This window comes from Sardina pilchardus, chromosome 15 (genome assembly GCF_963854185.1).
Source record: "Sardina pilchardus chromosome 15, fSarPil1.1, whole genome shotgun sequence".
NCBI lineage: Eukaryota > Metazoa > Chordata > Actinopteri > Clupeiformes > Clupeidae > Sardina > Sardina pilchardus.
In genome coordinates, this window is record NC_085008.1 from 18,780,238 (window position 1) to 18,799,788 (window position 19,551).

At 44.5% G+C, this 19,551-nt stretch overlaps 2 protein-coding genes across 2 annotated transcripts in view; one reads left to right on the forward strand and one right to left on the reverse strand.

The window, feature by feature from the left end:
- The window catches only part of fam78bb (family with sequence similarity 78 member Bb), a 3,758-nt gene extending 1,144 nt beyond the window's left edge, over nt 1-2,614 (reverse strand). Inside the window, exons 1-2 of the mRNA XM_062555959.1 lie at nt 2,352-2,614; nt 1-619 (exon numbers count right to left, since the gene is read on the reverse strand). The exon at nt 1-619 is cut by the window's left edge and continues 1,144 nt beyond it. Of these exons, the coding sequence (XP_062411943.1) occupies nt 97-619; nt 2,352-2,614 (786 nt within the window). The 3' untranslated portion in view covers nt 1-96. The remainder of the gene's footprint in view (nt 620-2,351) is intronic.
- A 12,135-nt stretch (nt 2,615-14,749) lies between these two features.
- On the forward strand, nt 14,750-16,457 carry foxe3 (forkhead box E3). Its single transcript, XM_062556669.1, has one exon. It carries the CDS (start codon nt 14,911-14,913, stop codon nt 16,174-16,176), a length of 1,266 nt encoding a protein of 421 aa, XP_062412653.1. The 5' UTR covers nt 14,750-14,910; the 3' UTR covers nt 16,177-16,457.
- Nucleotides 16,458-19,551: the final 3,094 nt, after the last annotated feature.

The window sequence follows — 19,551 nt, forward strand, 5'->3', positions numbered from 1 at the left end:
GGATTTAAGGCAGTTGCCCTCTCTGTCGCCTGTCCTCCCAAGTCAAAAGAGGTCTCTTTTCAAGGCTCTTCCTGGTTTCATCCCACCTCCCGCGGTTCATTTGGAGGGTATCACCACCAGTGGCGGCCCTCTCTTGGGTCTCCACATCAGCACCTGAGCGTCATTTGCATTCGGCCGGCCCATGGCATTAGGCGGGATGGGCTCCATCCGGGTGAGGACCCGTGGTTGGTCCTGGTGTGGCCGGCCTATAAGACGCGCCCGAGAGCCCAGGGGCTTGGAGGGGTCAACGGTGATGTCCACCCTCATACGCCACTTGATAGTCTGCAGCAGGATTTTCTCGCGGGTGCCGGCATTGAGTGCCACTAGCCAGGTGGTGAAGCTCTGGTCCCGCTTGATGTGCGTGAGCAGCGGCACGTTGCTGTCACTTACCGGGACGGCCCAGGTCACGCTGGGGTAGAAGTTGTCGTTCATGCTGACGGTGAATCGCGATGGCTTGGCAGTGGGGCCGGCTAGCGTCACCGTCTCTGTGGTGTTCCCGTACCAGGGGTAGCTTACGCCGTCTGAGTCGCTGATGGCTCGCACCAGACCTTCACGCAGCTCCGGAAGCTCCCAGCTAGACCTTTTGAGGAGGAAAACCATTTATAAAAACGCAAAAAAATGACAGAAAAGGCCTACATGCAATTAGGCTACATGCCAGCGTCCTATGCCCCAAAGGATATTCCAATAAAGCATGCGTAGGCCTACAGAAGCCTATAGTGAGAGGTAAAATAGGCTTACCCATGTCACTTTAACGTAATCAGTTAAGTTCTAACTGCACATCACAGCACAGATTGCTGTAGGCTGCAGCGATTCATCGATGTAGTTATCCATTAAAACAATAGCCAACTATTTTGGCAATGTTTAATCCGTTTGTAGGTTTTTAATCTGATTCCACCTTGAATGTGCTCTAGTTTACACAAAACTGGATATCTTTGACATAGACCTATAGCCTAGACGGAACAGTAGCCTATTTGATGATGTCATCTTAGGCTTTGGGAAATACTGGTATGTTTCACCCTTTCTGGCATTTTGATTTTCAATCAATGAATTGAGCAAGTAAATGACAGATTAATCAATTATATATAAAAAAAATAATTGTAGTTGTTGTTCTTGTGTGAAGTTTCTCAGTGGGCCCCAAATTGTGAGGCAAATTTTCCAAACCTGTTAAAGATAGAATATCGAAAAGTGTTCCCAACATCTGATTGAGTACTACAGACTGAATCACACAAATCTACCCAGGGTCATTTGGGAATATAGTCTACTGTATTTTCATTGTGTTAAGATTAAAGGATATTTTTAACAAGACAGTATCACCTTTAACCAGAGCAGTATTCATCTTGCCAGTAAATCTGTCCAATAGCAGGTGATTTGCTGAGCAAGTCTGATTGGACACTTATTATCACAGTTCTGACCATATATGTTTAGATAAGGCATATTGTGACTTTAACCTGCACAATTTAAATGTCATTACACTAACACTAGTATGTTGATTTGGCCCAAACATTAGCATACCTCAACAGGTCTTTGGGTTTCATCAGTGCCATGAGAGCTCATCTTCAACTGTGACCCTGGTGGTTGAGTGGACCTCTTTATCTGAGCGCCATCTGTCCCCTCGGCCCCTCGGTTCTCCAGACTGTTCGCCCGCACCCCAGATTGGATTAAACACCCCCATGCATATGTCTCCACCTCCAGAACGAACAACAACCCCTGAGGTTATCATCAGAGCAGCTTGCGCTTAACGGCTCTCGTCAGAGTGAGTGTATGTGAGTGTGATTTTTTCCCATCTATATTCTTCCCCCTCCCCCCACTAGGATTCTGTCCATGCAGTCAGAAGTTGGAGCGTAGGAGTAGGCTACGTCAGTGTGTTTCCCTCTGTCTCTTTTTTTCTTAATCAATGTGGCAAAGGCCGCCAAAACATCTAAGAATTTGCATCCTGTCGTCAGACCTTCTATTTAATGGCCTCGCTTGGGTGTAAAAATCAATTAGTGGGTGGTTGAGTGAAAGAACAGCACAGCGAGTGATCAGGGCAAAACCACTTGAGCCCACTTGCCGTTAGTAACACACACACACACACACACACACACACACACACACACACACACACACACACACACATTTCTGCAAGCCCAGGCCATTTCTGGCTGCATATCAGCATGTAGGCTACCTTGTAACCGCACAAGTTAAGCTACCTGCATGGTCTCTGATCTGCTGTGGGGGTGCATACTAGTAGTCTAACATTTAGCTGAGAAACTAAAGTCTGGATAAAAAGTAACTGAAGGACAACAGAGTGAATGACCGTGATGGACACTTACATGCCAATGTCCCCATAAGTGTTGTAAAATTCCATCTGTGTGCACGCTTGAATCCACCCAACAACCCAGGTCTCGTTCCTGGGGATCGGAGGCATCACAACCCGAGCCGAGGCCTTGAAATACGGAGTTTTGTAGCGCAGCACTATAGGCGAGTTCTCCTCAATCACTGTCGGAGTGTGGTCTATGGTTGCCAAAACATCATAGACAACTATATTCTCGCGTTTGATACGCGACTTACAGGCGATGCTTTGGATGCAACCCATGGCTACAAGCGAGAGAGCAAAGGGAACAGACCAGGACTGAACAGCTTTCGAGTTTGGCAAAATACACATCAATCCTGACCACTTTCCATCCAATTGACAACACAAGTTCATTCATCCAATGGAATTTGCTTATTACCTGCTCAGTTTATATTCACATATCCTCTCTGTTTTGTATTTTTCTGCAGTATTTTGACTTGCGAGTAGGATAGTGAAGAAACAAGCTATGCAGACCGGTGCGCTTATTTCTTTTCATTGAAGAGGGAGATATTGATCAGGTTTCTGTGGTTGACAAAACGCTATTCTCAGTTGCCCACTGATGTCTCCACGCCTGTGCTGCACTGCGCTCTGTGATAGCCTCTCGCCGCAGCAGACGGCTCCTCGAACTCGAATATCCTCGTTCACTTGGTTACCCTCCTCAAAACACTTGCGTGTCCTTTTCCAGATCTCTTCGCGCTCTATCCTGTTCTTCCTGGCGCGTGCTGTCATGTCACTATCTTAGCGGGGAATCAGGCGAGTCAGGTGTGGCGGGTCGCTTGCTTCTACTTGCGACGGTCGTGATGCTTGTTGATTCGGCGCAGGAGGTTAGAATGTGTGTCCACCCTTTCTTCGGCACAGAACAACCGGCGATTTTGCTACATCTCACGGGAAACAAAACAAAACGTGCGCGATATCTCTGGACATGAGCTACATGAGAGCGTAGCCGAAAAGGGATCTCATGCTCCTGCTTATCAAATGTTTTCCTGGAGCTCAGCCGCTTCACACAGTCGACACGTCCAGATACGAATACAGTGACATATCCTCAGCTTGTGCTTCCAAGTCCTGAACCTGAAGACTCGTTGCATTTTAACGTAGGCTTTATCTTCGAAGGACAGTCGTTATTTGGCGCTTTTGGCCACAAATATATAGCCTCGGTGCACTGCCTCCCTGGTGACAATGCTGTCGCTGTTCAGTTTCTCATGGTGCTGATGATGCTCAGTGAGCTGAAGGGCGGGGGAATGAAACGTGTGGGAGTGTGAACTGTTAGTGATTTGTCCTCAGTTACAATCCATATAGAACTACTTGTCATACACAACAGATGGAATTAGTAGCCTGTGTTTCATTAGGCCTACTTAATCACTGGTGTCGTGTCAAGAATGTGATTGTTTCACACGGACGAAAAGGCTTTTTCGCAGAGTCGGTGTTCATCTGTAGGCTATCAAAACGTGCCACTTTTCCAACTCGATAACAGCATGAATTGTTCTGACAGAGCCTGTAATGTCTATTTGACTACGGATCTTTTTGAGCGTATCGGTTACACACGAATAACTGTTAGGCTATAGTCTGTTTTGTTTCTAGTTTTCATAAGCGCTAAGATTTGCATTCAGTATAGCATTACAGGCGCCTTCAGTCGCGGTCTGCACTCTGCAGCTATTCCTAATCTCATTCTCAGATGTGTCCCTCAGGCACTGTTTAAACCTGACATCATTTCAATCGATGAACAATGCAGAAGCTATTAAAGAGGCGAGACACAATTTCCTTACAGCTGATGATAGAGGCTTCCCACTTTATGAAGGTGATGTAATAAATTGCTGTGAATCACAATCCGATGCTCTGTGTTCCCTCATTAGATTAACAACAGTGGCAGAAGAGTTCATTATGTCTCTCTGTTCTTGAGTAGCCTATATATTTGGACCAAGAGTTGTCCAGCAAAGGATATATGATCATTAACCATATGTAGAGATAAATGTGTCACCTTGAACACAGGTACATGATGTTAATAGCTCAGAAATGAATCCTCCTTTGCTGACCACTGACACAAGTGGGGTGGTCTGATTACAAGCGTCTGATACATAGGCACGGTCATTGCTGTGCAGTGGACCGTATTTGATATTCACTGCATGTACCTGCATTTCAACAGACATAAACAACAGGGGCAGTCAAACCACCAGCATCACTTCCATGCTCTTCCCTTTAGAGCAGCACTGTTACTGGCTCTGTCTTTGCTCAAGTGATGACAGAACATAGACGCCCGCCATCATTTTGTCTTGAACACCTTCGCTTTTCTTTCAGATATAAGGCTATCATACTAGTCAATCAGATAGTGACTATGTTCCATGGATGAAGGGATTGAAAGCTCTACATTTAGGAAACCTGCTCATGTCTGGCTAACAGGTGGATGACTTGTCGATTCAGCTAGACCTCAGCTTCTTTGCAAAAAGGTGCTCCCCTCATGAACATTTTTTAAATGACCTGCGGTGGGAAGACTGGTCATTTGTCATTCATCTAATGGCTGTTGGAGAACACATTCCCGCACACCCAGGCAGCCTTGCATGAATCCACACTCTCTGTGCTGTTGCTAGGCAATGAGACCATGCAGATGGACCAGGAGAAATGTTGCTCCTTAATTGATAGCTTTTCACGTAACCAAGACAACCTTTTGGGGATGGACTTGTGTTGGCAGATTGGCAGTCACGTTTGCCGTTCTCTCTGACGGCAGCTCTGATGGACATGATGACGAGGAGGGCAGTGGGTTCCCTCGAGTTCATCATCAGTCTGTTCAACTGGTCATTCTCCACACTCAGTGAATCAGCTGTGCTCAGCAGAGCGTTATTGTAGATTCCTGGAATATTAGTCTTTGTAGATTAATACAGGTTTGAAGACATTTGAACTGAAGATACATTAGACATAATTAATTCCTCTGATTCCAATAACCTCCTTTACATTAGTTTGATGATACTGGCATTGTAGGTTTGTTTAGAGAGATGATGGGATCAGTGACCACACAGATTGCAGTGAAGACTTTTCAGAAACAGTTTCTGCTAAATTAATCTGTTATCCATCTTCTTGTGAGAGTGAATAGTAACCTGACCAAATTTGCTCATTTAAAATGGTATTTTCCAGTCTTTCTGTATCACTAGTATCTTCAAATAATTGTCTACTCCCTCAAACCGTTCTAAGATAACCATCTTAACTGTCTCAATGTCAGCTGTTGATTTAGGAAATCCCATGCTATAACGATCAGGAGCTGGCATAAAAGAAGTGTGTATTTTGGTATTTCAAGTTCCAGGAACCCAGCGTACAGCTATTAATCCATGGGTTCCAAATCTTGATTAGGAGCTATTGAAAGATGACATTCAATTAAATAATTACATGAAATTAACAAATCAGTGCAATACTATTGGATTCCTTAATAGGTGGTGATGCATGAAATAAAGTTACATAGTTCATGAGACTAAAATAAGGCTGGATTCTGAAACTGGGTAGCAACAGCACTCTGAAACATTTCTGAGTGCATTTGACAACTGTGTCCAGTAGGTGGTGGTCAAGTTTTTAGATGAATAGTGATCTACCACGTTAAATGCCTCCCACTCTGTTGCAATTAAATTCCAAAACACAAGCTTTGCCTTATTGAGAGAATATTAGGCAAAGTTATAAGGAGAGACATACATTATTTATTCAAATACAATCAGATGTTACTGATACATTATAAATCATTAGTCCCTCTTATAAACAGTATTTCAATAACAAGTTCTATGAAAGACATAGTTGTTTATAAAAATATTTACTTTGAAATTGAGTCCTTAAAGCCATTACTCCATTACTTAAATTATTCAGTAACAGTTACAGGCTTGTGGGCTGAACCCTCAGAATGGCAACAGACTGAAACCACTAGTAGTTATCCTGGCTAATCGTGGGATCCGGGGCTGTGTGTGCCGTGTGGGCGTCTGCTCTTTCAAAAGGAAGACTTTGGCGTGTGGTCTACTGTCCGTTTGTGTGCCTAAGACTTCAGGGACATAATAAGAAGCTGATCCCACCTGTCTGAGCTGGGCTCGGCCTGAGCTGGACAATGGAGGGAGAGAGTGGGGGGAGGGGGCATCCAGTACACAGCTAGGGACCCTCCCTGTGGACTAGCCTAAGCCACAGGTGAATGAAAGACGTGTGTGTGTGTGTGTGTGTGTGTGTGTGTGTGTGGTTGGGGGGGTGGGACGGGACATTGGTCCCATTTGTCCCAGGCAGCAGTTAATGGGTAGGTTAAAATACACGATAATCCCAGTGTGGACAGGCCCATTAGTGAGTGCAGCCTCTCCACTCGCCACCTCTTCTGGCTGCCAGCATTCCAGTCGTGGTTTCAGGGCTGCCACTGGGCTACTGTGGGTCCCATAGCTTTCCAGAGGAATCACTGCTGAGCTGTTGCCATCAACACTAAATGACTGTGCATAATGGATCCTCACACATAAAACATATAGACAACACAAGGACATAAAGTATACTTACGGATGGAAGCGCGCACAGGTGACGTTCTTTATATAGTATCTGGTGTAATTGGAAATCATATTTAGTCGTCATTAAGGGAGCATTGATATAAAGCTTAAACTGGAAGTATTCACACATAGGTTTGTATTGACATGTTGTTTCCATGCAAAATATATATGTTTTAATATATCGATTAAGTCTGTTGCTCTTCTGTCTTTTAATTGAGTCTTACAGAGCTATTGTCTGAAGGGTGTGGAGTGTAACACTCATCTGGTTCGAAAACACATTTTCTTTTGACCTTTTCTGCTTTAATGAAACTTCACAGAGATAAAGCCTGAATGGCCAAGCTTGGCTCTCTACCACATCAGGGGTGTGCCAATATCTGTGTGTGTGTGTGTGTGTGTGTGTGTGTGTGCGCGCTATGCAGTGCATAGGTTTATGTGTGGATGTGCATGACATGCTGACATGCTGATGTCACCTTCATTTGTATAGGAATGTGTTCCGTATGGATTCGGGAGCACACGGCCCCGTGCCTCTCGGTATCTCCGTGAAAAGGCTGTCTTATTGCGGCTCCTCTCCGTGCGATAAAGACATGGGGAGCTGCTGCTTGTCCGGGTGTCTTTCAACGCCATGCAATGGCGGAGGTGATCAGGGACGCTCCCTCTGCCAAATGAGCAGCACGCAAGTGATAACCCAGCGGCCTGATTAACACAGTCTGGCAGGGACTCAGCCTATCAGCCTCCACCATCTCATAAACACTGGCGAGATGCTCTGGAGTGAAATTAGCACTTAACTCATTAAACAGAAGTGCTCTGGTTTCCATGACGTACTGTAGCTGTCAGTGCTTCATGCAGTTTAAAGTAAAGTAAAGTACATTTATACTTTCAGATGGAATTGGAAAATCTTAAACTGAAATGACAGGTCAACGGTGCAACCTATAGAGCAACACTGTGAGCGGCTGGATTTAGAATAGGACTTTTTTTTAATGAGAGTATCTTGTTGGTAATATGCAATTAACTCATTAATTACTTCAGTCACATTACAGTATGTATTAATGAGGAGAGATGGATAAAGTTGGATAGAAGAAGAAGAAGAAGAAGAAGATGAAGAAGAAGATCACAGACCTACAGGAGCCCAGAGTAATGAGCAGGAGGCTGAGGAGCAGGGAGGGAGAAGAGACAAGGAGAAGTGTCTGCTGACAGACAGCACTCCAAAGAGAGATGGGGGGCAGAGAGCGTGAAAGAGGCCCCTTGTCCTCCAGGGCCCTCGCTGCTCTCTCGATGCTCCGCGCCGCGTGTTTTGCTGAAACTCTGACGTCCGCCATCGGCCCCCGTCTGCGTCATTCCGTCACTCTGCCGGACCGGATGACCGCCTGGTGAAATGGCCGAGAGCGTGTAAGAGCACACTGAGTTTCATGTGTGATACGAAATTTGTCCAGTTTTGCTTGGCTCTTGAACAACACCTCCCCTCCCCACCCCACCCACCCCCCCCAACCCATCCCTCACCATGGATCCATCCTCCCATCCTCCCCTCCACCCATACCAATCCACCCACCCACCCACCCACTCACTCCAAAACCCCAGCCAGAAGTTCTTAGTCACTATGTAGTCTGGGCCACACAACTCTCTAGGAATCCCCCTCTATACACAAGACCATTTCCCTCCATTACTCACAGCCGTTTCAACAGTGTCCTAAACAAACAGGAATCAGGAACACTGCACACTTAGTGACCTTGGGCAGATGGGCCGGCCGAGAGCAGCTAGCCTCTTCTCGTGCACTACTAGCTAGCTTTTACATTTTATGAGATCATGTTGCCGATAAGTGAGAACAGACTGTCACGGGTTGCTGTTATATGTTGATAACATTACCAAGGAAATCTGGACGATTTGTTTTGGGACCAGAGGTGAATAGGACAGAACTAAATTGAATAAAGATTCTGTCACTGGACCGTGGTTAATGCAGAGGATTAGCATGTTATTTACTGAATACCAGGTGTCCTCTCTCCATCTGCAGTCTTGTGAAAGCTGGAAATATGAGAAGAAATACAGACCCATGACCTCTGTTAATAACAGTGAGGTTTTGGAGAATTAACATTTTGATCCATTTTTGCAAGAATAAATATATACTGTTGATTGATATGTGGTAAATGTTTTCACAATATTTTAGATCTTTTGTTAATATTCGATCCTGCAGAATGGAACTTTCCACAATTTATTCATCTCAGATTAGGTTATGATTGCATATGAATGCTGATGAAAACTCTGAGAAGATGCTGGCTGAGAACACCAACTGTTAACATCATACTTGGGTGTATAGCACTTTCATGATGTTAGGAGGGAAAAGGACGCTTTTCACAATGTCATGAAGTAGATCAGTTCACCATGGACATCTTAATTACAGTACTGTACATTCTCAGTGATGAACGGGAAGGCGACTTCAAACAGGGAGAGTGCTGGCAAGTAGTCAGTTTATGATCAGACATGTCTGTCATTGTATCATCATTAAGGTCTCCTTAGCACCAGCAGGCAAAAGTCGCACGCCAATGACCCTAACGACCTGTGTGGCACATTGCCAAACTGACCGTTAGACTGACCCATTGTGACACAAGACTTTGGCGGACGAATGTTCTATTGGAGGTCTTTGCCTTGTCCATTAATTCCATATCTTGGGACACGTCAGCGTCCATTATCCCTTACATACTGTATCTCCTAAAGCCCACCGGTATATACGTAAACCGGGCCCACACTCAATGCCTCAGACGTGCAGAAGAACGTATATCCGTCCATGCTGTCCTGGTAAGTGATAGCGGGACAGAATAGCGTGCTAAGAAGCACGACACTGCTGACTCCATGGGTGCTCAGTAAGCAGAGGAGGAGGAGGTGGTGAGGAGGAGGAAGAGGAGGAGGAGGAAGAACAGCTGGCGAACGATCGACCCTCAAAAACCACCACTCTGTCTCTCCGACCCTCTGGGGAACAATGGAAGTGTGGTTGCAGCCACAAGACAAACACCTAGAGGCCCAAAATAAAAAAAAACATCTTACGGAATGGAACTGGCAGGAGAACAGCCCAGAGGAGTATGGGAGATAGAGTGGAGTTGTCGATGAGCAGTGACGGAGCTAAACTGTCTGCCGCTACACAGCATGCTGACAAAGACCACCAAATTATCCCAGCATACCTCCAGCTGAGATCAGGCCGCGGAGTCGGCCAAACTGTATTTATGGCCCAGACTTCAACGACCACAGCTCTTTCCCAACCAATATTAGATTTCTTTTTCTGACTTGGGAAATAAATGGGAAATGTTATCACTGTTTCTCTGCGAAAACAAACTCCAGCCAGCCAAATACACACACACACACACTCACTCACACACACTCACACGCACGTATACACACAGGGTTTGTTCATGTTAAACTGGTTTTGTGAGAGGATGTTGTCTGATTGATTGAAACACAAGGGATTGTCTCTGGAAGAGAAAGCTCTTCTCTCAGTCACGCATGACTTCAGGCCTGGAGGGCTGGAGGTGCTCACGCCTGTCACCAGGGGTTTCCTCAAGGACACTGGAGGAGCTCTGGGGCTGACACAGCAGACGCCATCCAGGAGAATAGATTAAACGTCCAGAGGGTCACACACACACACACACACACACACCTACCTTCCCATCCATATACACATACACACATATTCACACAAACACACACATTCCCACATACACACATATTCATACACACATATTCACACACACACACACACACACACCTTTCCATCCACATGCAATAACACACACCTTACCCTTACACCCACGTACCTGCCTTCCCATCCACATACACACATATTACTGTAACACACGCACACAGACACACACACACACCTTCCCATCCACATACAACAACATACACATTCCCCTCTCTCTCACACACACACACACACACACACACACACACACACACACACACAAACACACACCAACATAACCATCAGTGCAACATCAGGACATGAACATTTCAACTCAAAACACCATTATTATTCACTCCAGTTAGGCAAGTGCAAGTTCCAGTGAGAGGGTTTTGTGACATGGGACTGAGATACTGGATTAAATTACCTGTATCCTTGGAGAGTATGACATAACACAACTTGTGGCAAATGCTCACATAGAAGCAAAAGCATCCTCTTGCAGTTAACAAGTTCAGAACTTTGGTTGAGGATGAGAGGCTATGTAGATGTGTGTGCCCATGTAAGAGAGAATGACTGTTTGTGTAATTCATTTTATGTGTGTGTGTGTGTGTGTATCTGTCTCTGTGAGTGAGAAAGAAAAGATGTTCTCATTGTATGTGTGTATGAGTGTGCGTGTGTGTATAAGGGAAAGAGTGTGTATGTGTGTGTGTGCGTATGAGGGAAAGAGTGTGTGTGAGAGTGTGTGTGTGCGCGTGTGTATGTGTCTGTGTCTGCGTGTGTGTCTCTGTGTGTGTGTGTGAGAACCATGTAGGAGCGCTTTAGCGGAGCAGTGTAGCGTGCGGTACAGGAGAGCGGCAGGCAGAGCCGACCTGAGAGCCCCTGCTCTGGGCTAATCCCTGTGTTTTCAGGAGCCCTGGCCCGTACTTGATGAGCTTGGGCAAGAAAAGGGGCTAGCGCTCTCTCTCGCTCGCCTCGCTCTCCTGCTGTCCCCTCACTCTTTCATGCACTCTCGTTTTTCTCATGCTCCCCCCCAATATGTTCACACACATACACACACACACACACACACACACACAGAGCCCCCCAACCTCTCCATAACCCACCCTGGAGCCGCAGTGCGAATGAATGAGCTCCAAGTGTTTGGTCAGCAACTCTCTCTCTCTTTCTCTCTCCCTCTCTCTTTCTCTTTCTTTTTTCTACACCTACCTCTCTCTTCCCCTCTTTGAGTTGCCTTCTCTTGTTTTGTTTTCTCTCCCTCTCTCTTTGCGCTGAGAAAGGAGAAGAAACAGTTTTGGAGGGGAATAGAGAGAGGACCTGAGAATGGATTTTCATTGGATGGTTACTCTACCGGCCGGCTCCCACTGGACTCAGAAGCTGACAGCTGTGGCATGTTAGCTAAACACGAAACAGGAATCCACTGGGGACAAACCTTCTGTGTGAAGATTCTGGGAAAAATATACTAAGACATCCCATAATCAAAATTAACATATCAATGACTTTACATTATAATAACTAAATTAAATGTATGTATGCTGCCCTCTATGATACCTGTCATGAGAGCACAGAGGTCACAGACCAATTGTACAGTGGTAGTTGTGGTCAAAAACGTTTAAGACTCTTTCCCAAAACCATGTGTATAAACAACATTTATCCGGTTGTCCAAATAAAATGTTGAAATAAGTTAAAACGCTTCTAGACATCCCTATTGCCAGATGTTTTGCTTTAAAATTCATTGGTGATGCAGATGTGTTTTGTACACTTCAATATTTTTGCAATCCAACAGACTGAAAAATTGTTTAGTCAGGGTGGAATTCAAACCAAGACAGAGCTGGAACATGTGATAATCCACTCTGCACTCTGACAACTCTGACGGCTCATTTGGAAACAACAGACCTGTAGTGGAAGGTTCTTTTTAGACACGGAAACCTGTTGCATTGAATGCATCTGGAAAGATTTGGTGTGAGATTGATCTAATTTGATCAGCATTTCTTTGATAACGTCTGTTGCACTGTCAGAAAACAAAAGATAATTTCAGTGAAATACATTTTATCCTCTGCCTGACGCAAAGCAGCCTTGCAGTGTGTTGCTATGAGACAGCATTATTATGGAAGAGGACCATGTGAGGAGAAGAGACAGGGTGGGAGTGAGGGAGGGATGTGTATAAGTGGGTGGGAGGTTGATGGTGCTGTTGGTGGTGCTGCTGGTGGTGGTGGTGGTGGTGTGGGTGGTGGGGACATGGGGGATTACTATGAGGCCACAGGCCCTGGGGCGGAGGGGCTGTTTCCTGGCCGCAGCCCCTGTTTGTCCTGCCTGACCTGGCAGCACTGGGGGCAGATCCTGCTTGGATACACCCCCGATCCCACGCCTGTCTGAAGCTGTTAGCCAGCGTGTGTGAGCGGCTAGCTGGGCTTAGTGCAGTCTGGGCTCGGGGGGTGCTGATGAGGTGGGGCCGAGGCGCAGGGGCGGCTGCACTCTTTGTGTTGGGGTGGCAGAGCCGGGGCTGGGCGGCGGCTGATTGGTGGACGCGGGGCGGTTTACGGTTTATGGGTTATGACTTTAGCTTGATTCATTGCACCATTTCTTTCATATCAGTCTGCGGGACAGAGGCACTGAATGGGCACTGTTTGCTTAACCTTTGCTTTGAACGCGTCCAGCATTCACGGCCCTGACTCCCCTCTTTGGCCACCACACTCACTGTCTCTCACACACACGTTGGTCTGAAATGTATGACCAATAACAAGCAGTAAACAGTATTAATGTTTCCTTAATACAATGAATGAAATGCTCTCATATACTCTCAGATACGTTCAGATTTATAAATGCATTGCATCATTATGTAAATAGAATTGGTGTCAAACAATTCATGTTTATCATTTTTTTTTACCATAAAATATAACACATAAATCTGTATCTCATGATTATTTAGAGCGATAACTTAAAATGTTAATTGTCGGGAACATATTGGAACTGACATTAAGAAGCCTATCTAAAACTCAAAGAGTTAACAATCACTTGAAATCGTTTGGGTGTATTAACACCTTTCCCATAGACTTAATCACATGCTGAAGCTTTGGCATATCACGCCAGTGCTTTTCTGCGTGGCTGCTGTCTGTCTGTCTTGGACCAACCGACTCCAGAGTGGAGGTTTTCTGTTCCCTTTCCAAAAATAAAAATGAAATCAGGGGATATTTACTTTTCTTCCCTTGAAGCTTTCACAGCTCAATTGCTTGTTTTGAAAAGTCTGTTATTATTTTTCAATTGCTGGATTGAGTGTTGGTTTGAGAAGCCCGTAGCGGACTCCCTTGCTGTTATTTCTGGCCTGGGTATACACTGAAGTTTGAGCAAACTGAGGGAGGGAGAGAGGGAGAAAGAGTGAGAGAGGGAGTTAGAGAGAGAGAGAGAGAGAGAGAGAGAGAGAGAGTCATGAAGGGTAGGATGTCGGTGATCCTTTCCATTGATTAAATAGCCAGGTTCATTTGCACTATTATGGTGTAATATGGTATTGGGTGAGCTTAATCAGTCTTGCACCGTGGACATGATATTACAGGGAATTCACTTATAGAGTTGTCTGCTGTTTAAAAGGTGTTTAGTGCATCTCAAAGACAAATGGGAACTGTGAGGAGGGATGTGCTGTAGGATGTGGTCACTTTGTCCTTTCACAGACCCACAAATCATCCCTATACCCTGCTAAGCCCTCTCTTGTTCATAGCCCTGAAGTTCTCTTAAGACATCTTAGCCCTAAGCACCTGGAAGTTGTTAGATTAGCTCATTCAGCCATTGGACCTTATCTTAAAATCTTTTCCAATGATGTTTATTCCAGGTGACTGTCAGCACACATACACATTTTATGATCTGTAATGGTAACATTTCTGGATTTATTTATTTTTCATTCAAATGAGTCTTGAACTGGATTGAACCTAAATCGACCATGATAAACCTATTAAAAAATACCTGTTTTGACTCACTCCTCTTTTAACAGTCGATACATGTAAATGAGAGTGCCTTGTTAGTGACATGTAAATGAGAGTGCCTTGTTAGTGATATTAAAGACGTGAACTTGCTGGGCTGAAACTTTGGCATTTGGGAGCATCTGACCATGCAGTGCTTGTCAGTGGGGAGAGACCTAGCCCATTCTCGTCATCATGGGCCAGTCAGTGTCGTCACTCAGTGACTAGCTTATAAAACTGTCGGCCTCTCACCCGCACACCTGGCTAGAGGAGTACCGATAGACAGAGGGAGGGCAGCGACATAATCTCACTAATAGAACAAGTTCAGTGGACTCTGGGCGCTCGTGAAACCAAACCATCACCAGCCATTTACGGTGTCTATTTTTTTTTCATGTGGCTCTGGGACAGCAGCTTTCCAACCCCTTCCAAATCCTCGTTACTTTTATGAATCTAGCTAACTTCTCTTACTTCTCGGGCATGTGCAACATGACGGCGGAGTCGCAGCACTCGCCAGCCGAGGCAGCCAGTCCAGTGGTGGTGTCACCCAACGTTAGCCTGGACTCGCCGATACCTCCATCTCTGCTACATCAAGCTCGAACCAAAGATGGGGTCCTCATTAAGTCTGAACCGCGGGGTAGCAGTCCCAACACCGACCGAGAGGAGGGGGCATCTTTGGGTCAAACCGAGGAGCATCTGCCGCCAAGTGGGAGTCGACGTAGGAAAAGGCCGGTACAGCGCGGAAAGCCTCCATACAGTTACATAGCCTTAATAGCTATGGCCATAGCCAATTCCCCTGAGAGAAAACTCACCTTGGGTGGCATCTATAAATTCATAATGGAACGCTTTCCCTTTTACCGCGAAAACTCCAAGAAGTGGCAGAACTCAATAAGACATAACTTAACATTGAATGACTGTTTTGTAAAGATTCCAAGAGAACCCGGGAGGCCGGGTAAAGGCAATTACTGGACACTGGATCCTGCAGCTGAAGACATGTTTGACAACGGTAGCTTTCTGCGGAGAAGAAAGCGGTTCAAGCGCACTGACGTTAGTACATATCCCGGCTACATGCAGAGCTCCAGCGCCTTTACGCCAGCTCCTATGGGTAGACCGACATACCCAAACACACTGTATCCTGGAATGGCATCCAGCTACGGTTCACAGCTGGGGGGATCCCCTCACCCCGCCATGCTACATCATTACCAGGCCTCGGCCGGGGTCGCTCAAGGACAGCCGAGGATGTTCAGCATCGACAACATCATTAATCAGCAAACTGTCATGCAGAGCGGGCCTGGAGGAGAGCTCAATCCTCAAGCGCTTGGTTTGGGGACTGGCGACCTGGGGAACATGTCGGCCAGTTGTTCGATATCCGGCACCGACCCCAGCTGCTATCAAACGCAGTCAGTAAATCCCACCGCAAACATGCTAAGTAGAAACAGTGGCACCCTAACTTCAAATCTCACGTCAGGGTATCCTTACGCCACCTCGGGGTCTCCTCCTCACTTAGCCGCGGTTTCACAATCCGGTTTCTCACCGGGTAGCTCACAGGTGTACTGTACCGGCAACAGAATCTCGTTACCTCCTGTGCGCTCTGGGTCTTGTGCCGAGCACACAGAACAGCTCCTTGGACTATCCGGGCCCGCTATGAACTCCTATAACAACTCTTACATGAGACAGACCAACTTTGCCTCAGGCCTGGAACGGTACATGTGAGAGAGCAGAGACAAAACCCAGAGACGGATGAACGGCCAGTACATTCCAGATACCACAAACATTCCAGCATTTTGGTCTTGTGTTAGTTAATGACTTTGTTATCCTTGTGTATGAAACTGTTTAACACTTGAATAGTCTTTTGACGGCATTATAAAACCTACTGACATCAATTTAAGTGTAGGCCGTGTAGGCTACTGAGTGTTGATGTGGAATGTCTCAGAAGTCTTGAAATATGTCTTCGTGATTTCGTGATAGCTGCCATCATATTTAAATGAGAACAATTTATGTAGTTGGCCAAAAATGTTTTCTAAATGTATAGTTTTCATGTGAGTTGTTATAGATGTTTTAACATGACATATGTTGTGTAAATGGAAATGTTAGTAAATAAAATGTGGTCTATCCAGAATCTTCGACTGACTATTTTTCCAATCATTTTGCAGTAGTCTATAATTCGTGGCTTAGTTCATCAAGTCGTCATTAGGCCTATGTATTAAATTCTAACAGGAGAATAGCCTAATACCCTCTCACTGAAGTAATCATTTTGTTGTCCAACTCATTGGAGAATAGGCCTATTACAATATTTGTTTATGGAGGTGTATACCATCCTATTTGAATAACAAAAAGGGGTAAAAACGATGAAAACTTCTCAGATCAATTTTAAGGAAAATGTTTGAATATTTTGCATCCACAATATGCCCTATCCACAATCTTGGGAGATGGTGTTCCAAAAATAGTCTGTGTGGGCCTATGACATACATTTAGACACGAAATACCAAGGAGCAAAGTTTCAAGTCAGTCTAGCGTTTCTTGTCTCCATGAAGTAGCCTAATTCCAATAATTGGAGCCATTACAAAATAGCAGGGAAAAACGAAATTAAATAAATAGGCTACACTTCCAAGCAGTGGTGTAAATTCAAATAATGACATGTTCGAACGTTAGACCTATAATTCAAGTATGAAATGAGACGAGCGACTTCTTAAGTAGGCTAAACGCATTGACAAGCGCCTTTTCCTCAGGTGAGCTCAGCCGCAAAGGTTGGTTGGCTGGTTTTTCAACGAAGATGGAGCGACACCCTGCGATTTACATCTGTATAGCTACTGTCTGCAAGCTAGTCCACACCTTCCAGCTGCAACACAGATCTCATTTACGTGGAGACTAAACGACAGCCATTGTAATTTACGTGGAGATTAAACGCCTTGGAATAAAACTATATTTGACAGCGCGCATGTGCAGCGCTCATGTTATCGGTTCATCAGAGCAATGCATAGAAGGACCTTTTGTAGTGCTTCAAAGAACCCTATAATAGCTCTTTGAAGAACCATTAACAAAAAGTATGAACGTCTTCCTGAAGAATCATTCTTTATGGAACCATAGTGATAGAAAAGAAGCATTTACTCACCTTTATTTAAAAAAAAATTAACAGTGTAGGCTTAATGAACAAAGCATTTTGTGAAAGACAGAGAAACCTTGTAGCCTAATAAATGTTCCCTCATGCTCCAGAAACTGTAGCCTACTGCTATGTATTTTACTGTTCTCATGCTTTGTTCTTTCAACATTAATATAACTTAATAAAACATATGGGGCTGGAAAAAGTATTACATTATTATAGTTTGTGTGTTATCGAATAAGAAATAGGCTACTACTGACAAATTAAACACCTGGAGTCGGTGCGCGGGGGACAGTACCACCCACAAATACCCACTAGATGTCAGTGTCCTAACGTGAACAATAGGTTCCGAGTTCTCTGAGTAAGTAGACTTCACGTCTGAATGAACTTGAGACTGAGGATCACATAAATATGTAGGCTAAGGTTGCTCTGGAAATCACTATATGGGTAGGCTAATTGTTCAGAATCGATATGTGGATATATGTATATGACTGAAAGTAAAAAAAAAATAAGGACGTGCGTAAAAAAAATAAGGAATACAAATTAAGCTCGAAAATTAGGAATGAAAATTACATTCCAGAGCCTAACTTTTACTGTATACTCTCAGCAACCTAATTGTGGGGCCTACACAATTATGCATTCTCAAAGTCCTGGTGACTGGACTCTCCTTTACGAAATATGGCACAATTGACTAAATGAGAGATGACAGCGATGTTTCCATATCAAATATTTGAATCGACTATGCCTAAACACTGCGCCTTTCATTTGGATAAATCCTAGGGCCGATAGTCGTTTGAGTTATTTACTGCAGTGATAATATGTTATACCTTGCTTTTTAAACATCATTTAAACCCTCTCTTCTCCCAGACATTTTAGTGAACATATCCACGAAATGTATGGATGGAACCCAATAACAATTACTTTTCATTTCATTTCTGTCAATTTCAGAACGTCTTTTAGGATAATATGTGCAGTGCCAGTGAGTAACGTTATAAGTAAGACCATTCGGTTATCAGTAAGATCATTAAGTTTTCCTTCTGAACAAGCAGCAAAATGTATCATTCTTACCGAGATTTCCAGGAGGTCATTATGGATCATTACTGCTGATATTAATTTACAGTCCATTAAACGTAATGGACCATGCCCTCGACTGGAAGCTTTCAGTCAGACACAGAGACATATGAAGTGCAGATGGAAGTTAAGCGTGCTGGCTTAACGTGCCTATAACACCGCTGACTAATGAAACGGAATGCCAGTTGAAATCTTCTGCTGTCGAATTATTATTGCACACTGCATACCTTGTCATCTGTTCTTAGTATGACGGTGACGAATTGAAGCAGGTTGCTGCGGAGCGCTTGCATGTGTGTGTCCGTCTCTCCCGTGTGTTGGAGTGCATGTGAGTTATGTGGAAAACGTGGATGGATGGTATTTTGATTTCTTGACAAGCAAAACATAAAACCCGTGAGAAGTGATGTGGGATTAATGGCCCGGGGGTGCACTTAAGGGGTGGGATGCGTTAACATCTCCAATTGCTTGCCGATTTGTTAACATTTCCAAAGAGACATGGAATATTATATAAATGCTCTGGTTCATTATTTTGTCTATATGTCTGCGCATATGAGAACGGACGCGCGAATGGCCTGCGGTGTTTTACATAAGATTATTTCCAAGGTAAAAGGCCATATGAAGAACGAGGACAACTGTTTGGTAACTGTAATTTCATTAGAACATTAAAAAATAGCTTTAACAATAGTTTAAATGCAAAAACCGTTGTTTACAAAAGCATGCATCAGAAGATGTATGTAAGAACCAGTTAAATGAAAATATAAAATAGCTACCTATTTATAAAACCAAAGCGAGAGAGCAGAAGAACAATGATAAAAGGTCTGATAAACAAGTTCAGATAAAAAAGTAACTAACAAAAAGTTCAATATGCTTCTAGACTGAAAAAACGACACAACACGGCAGTGTTTAATAATGTTCAAAGT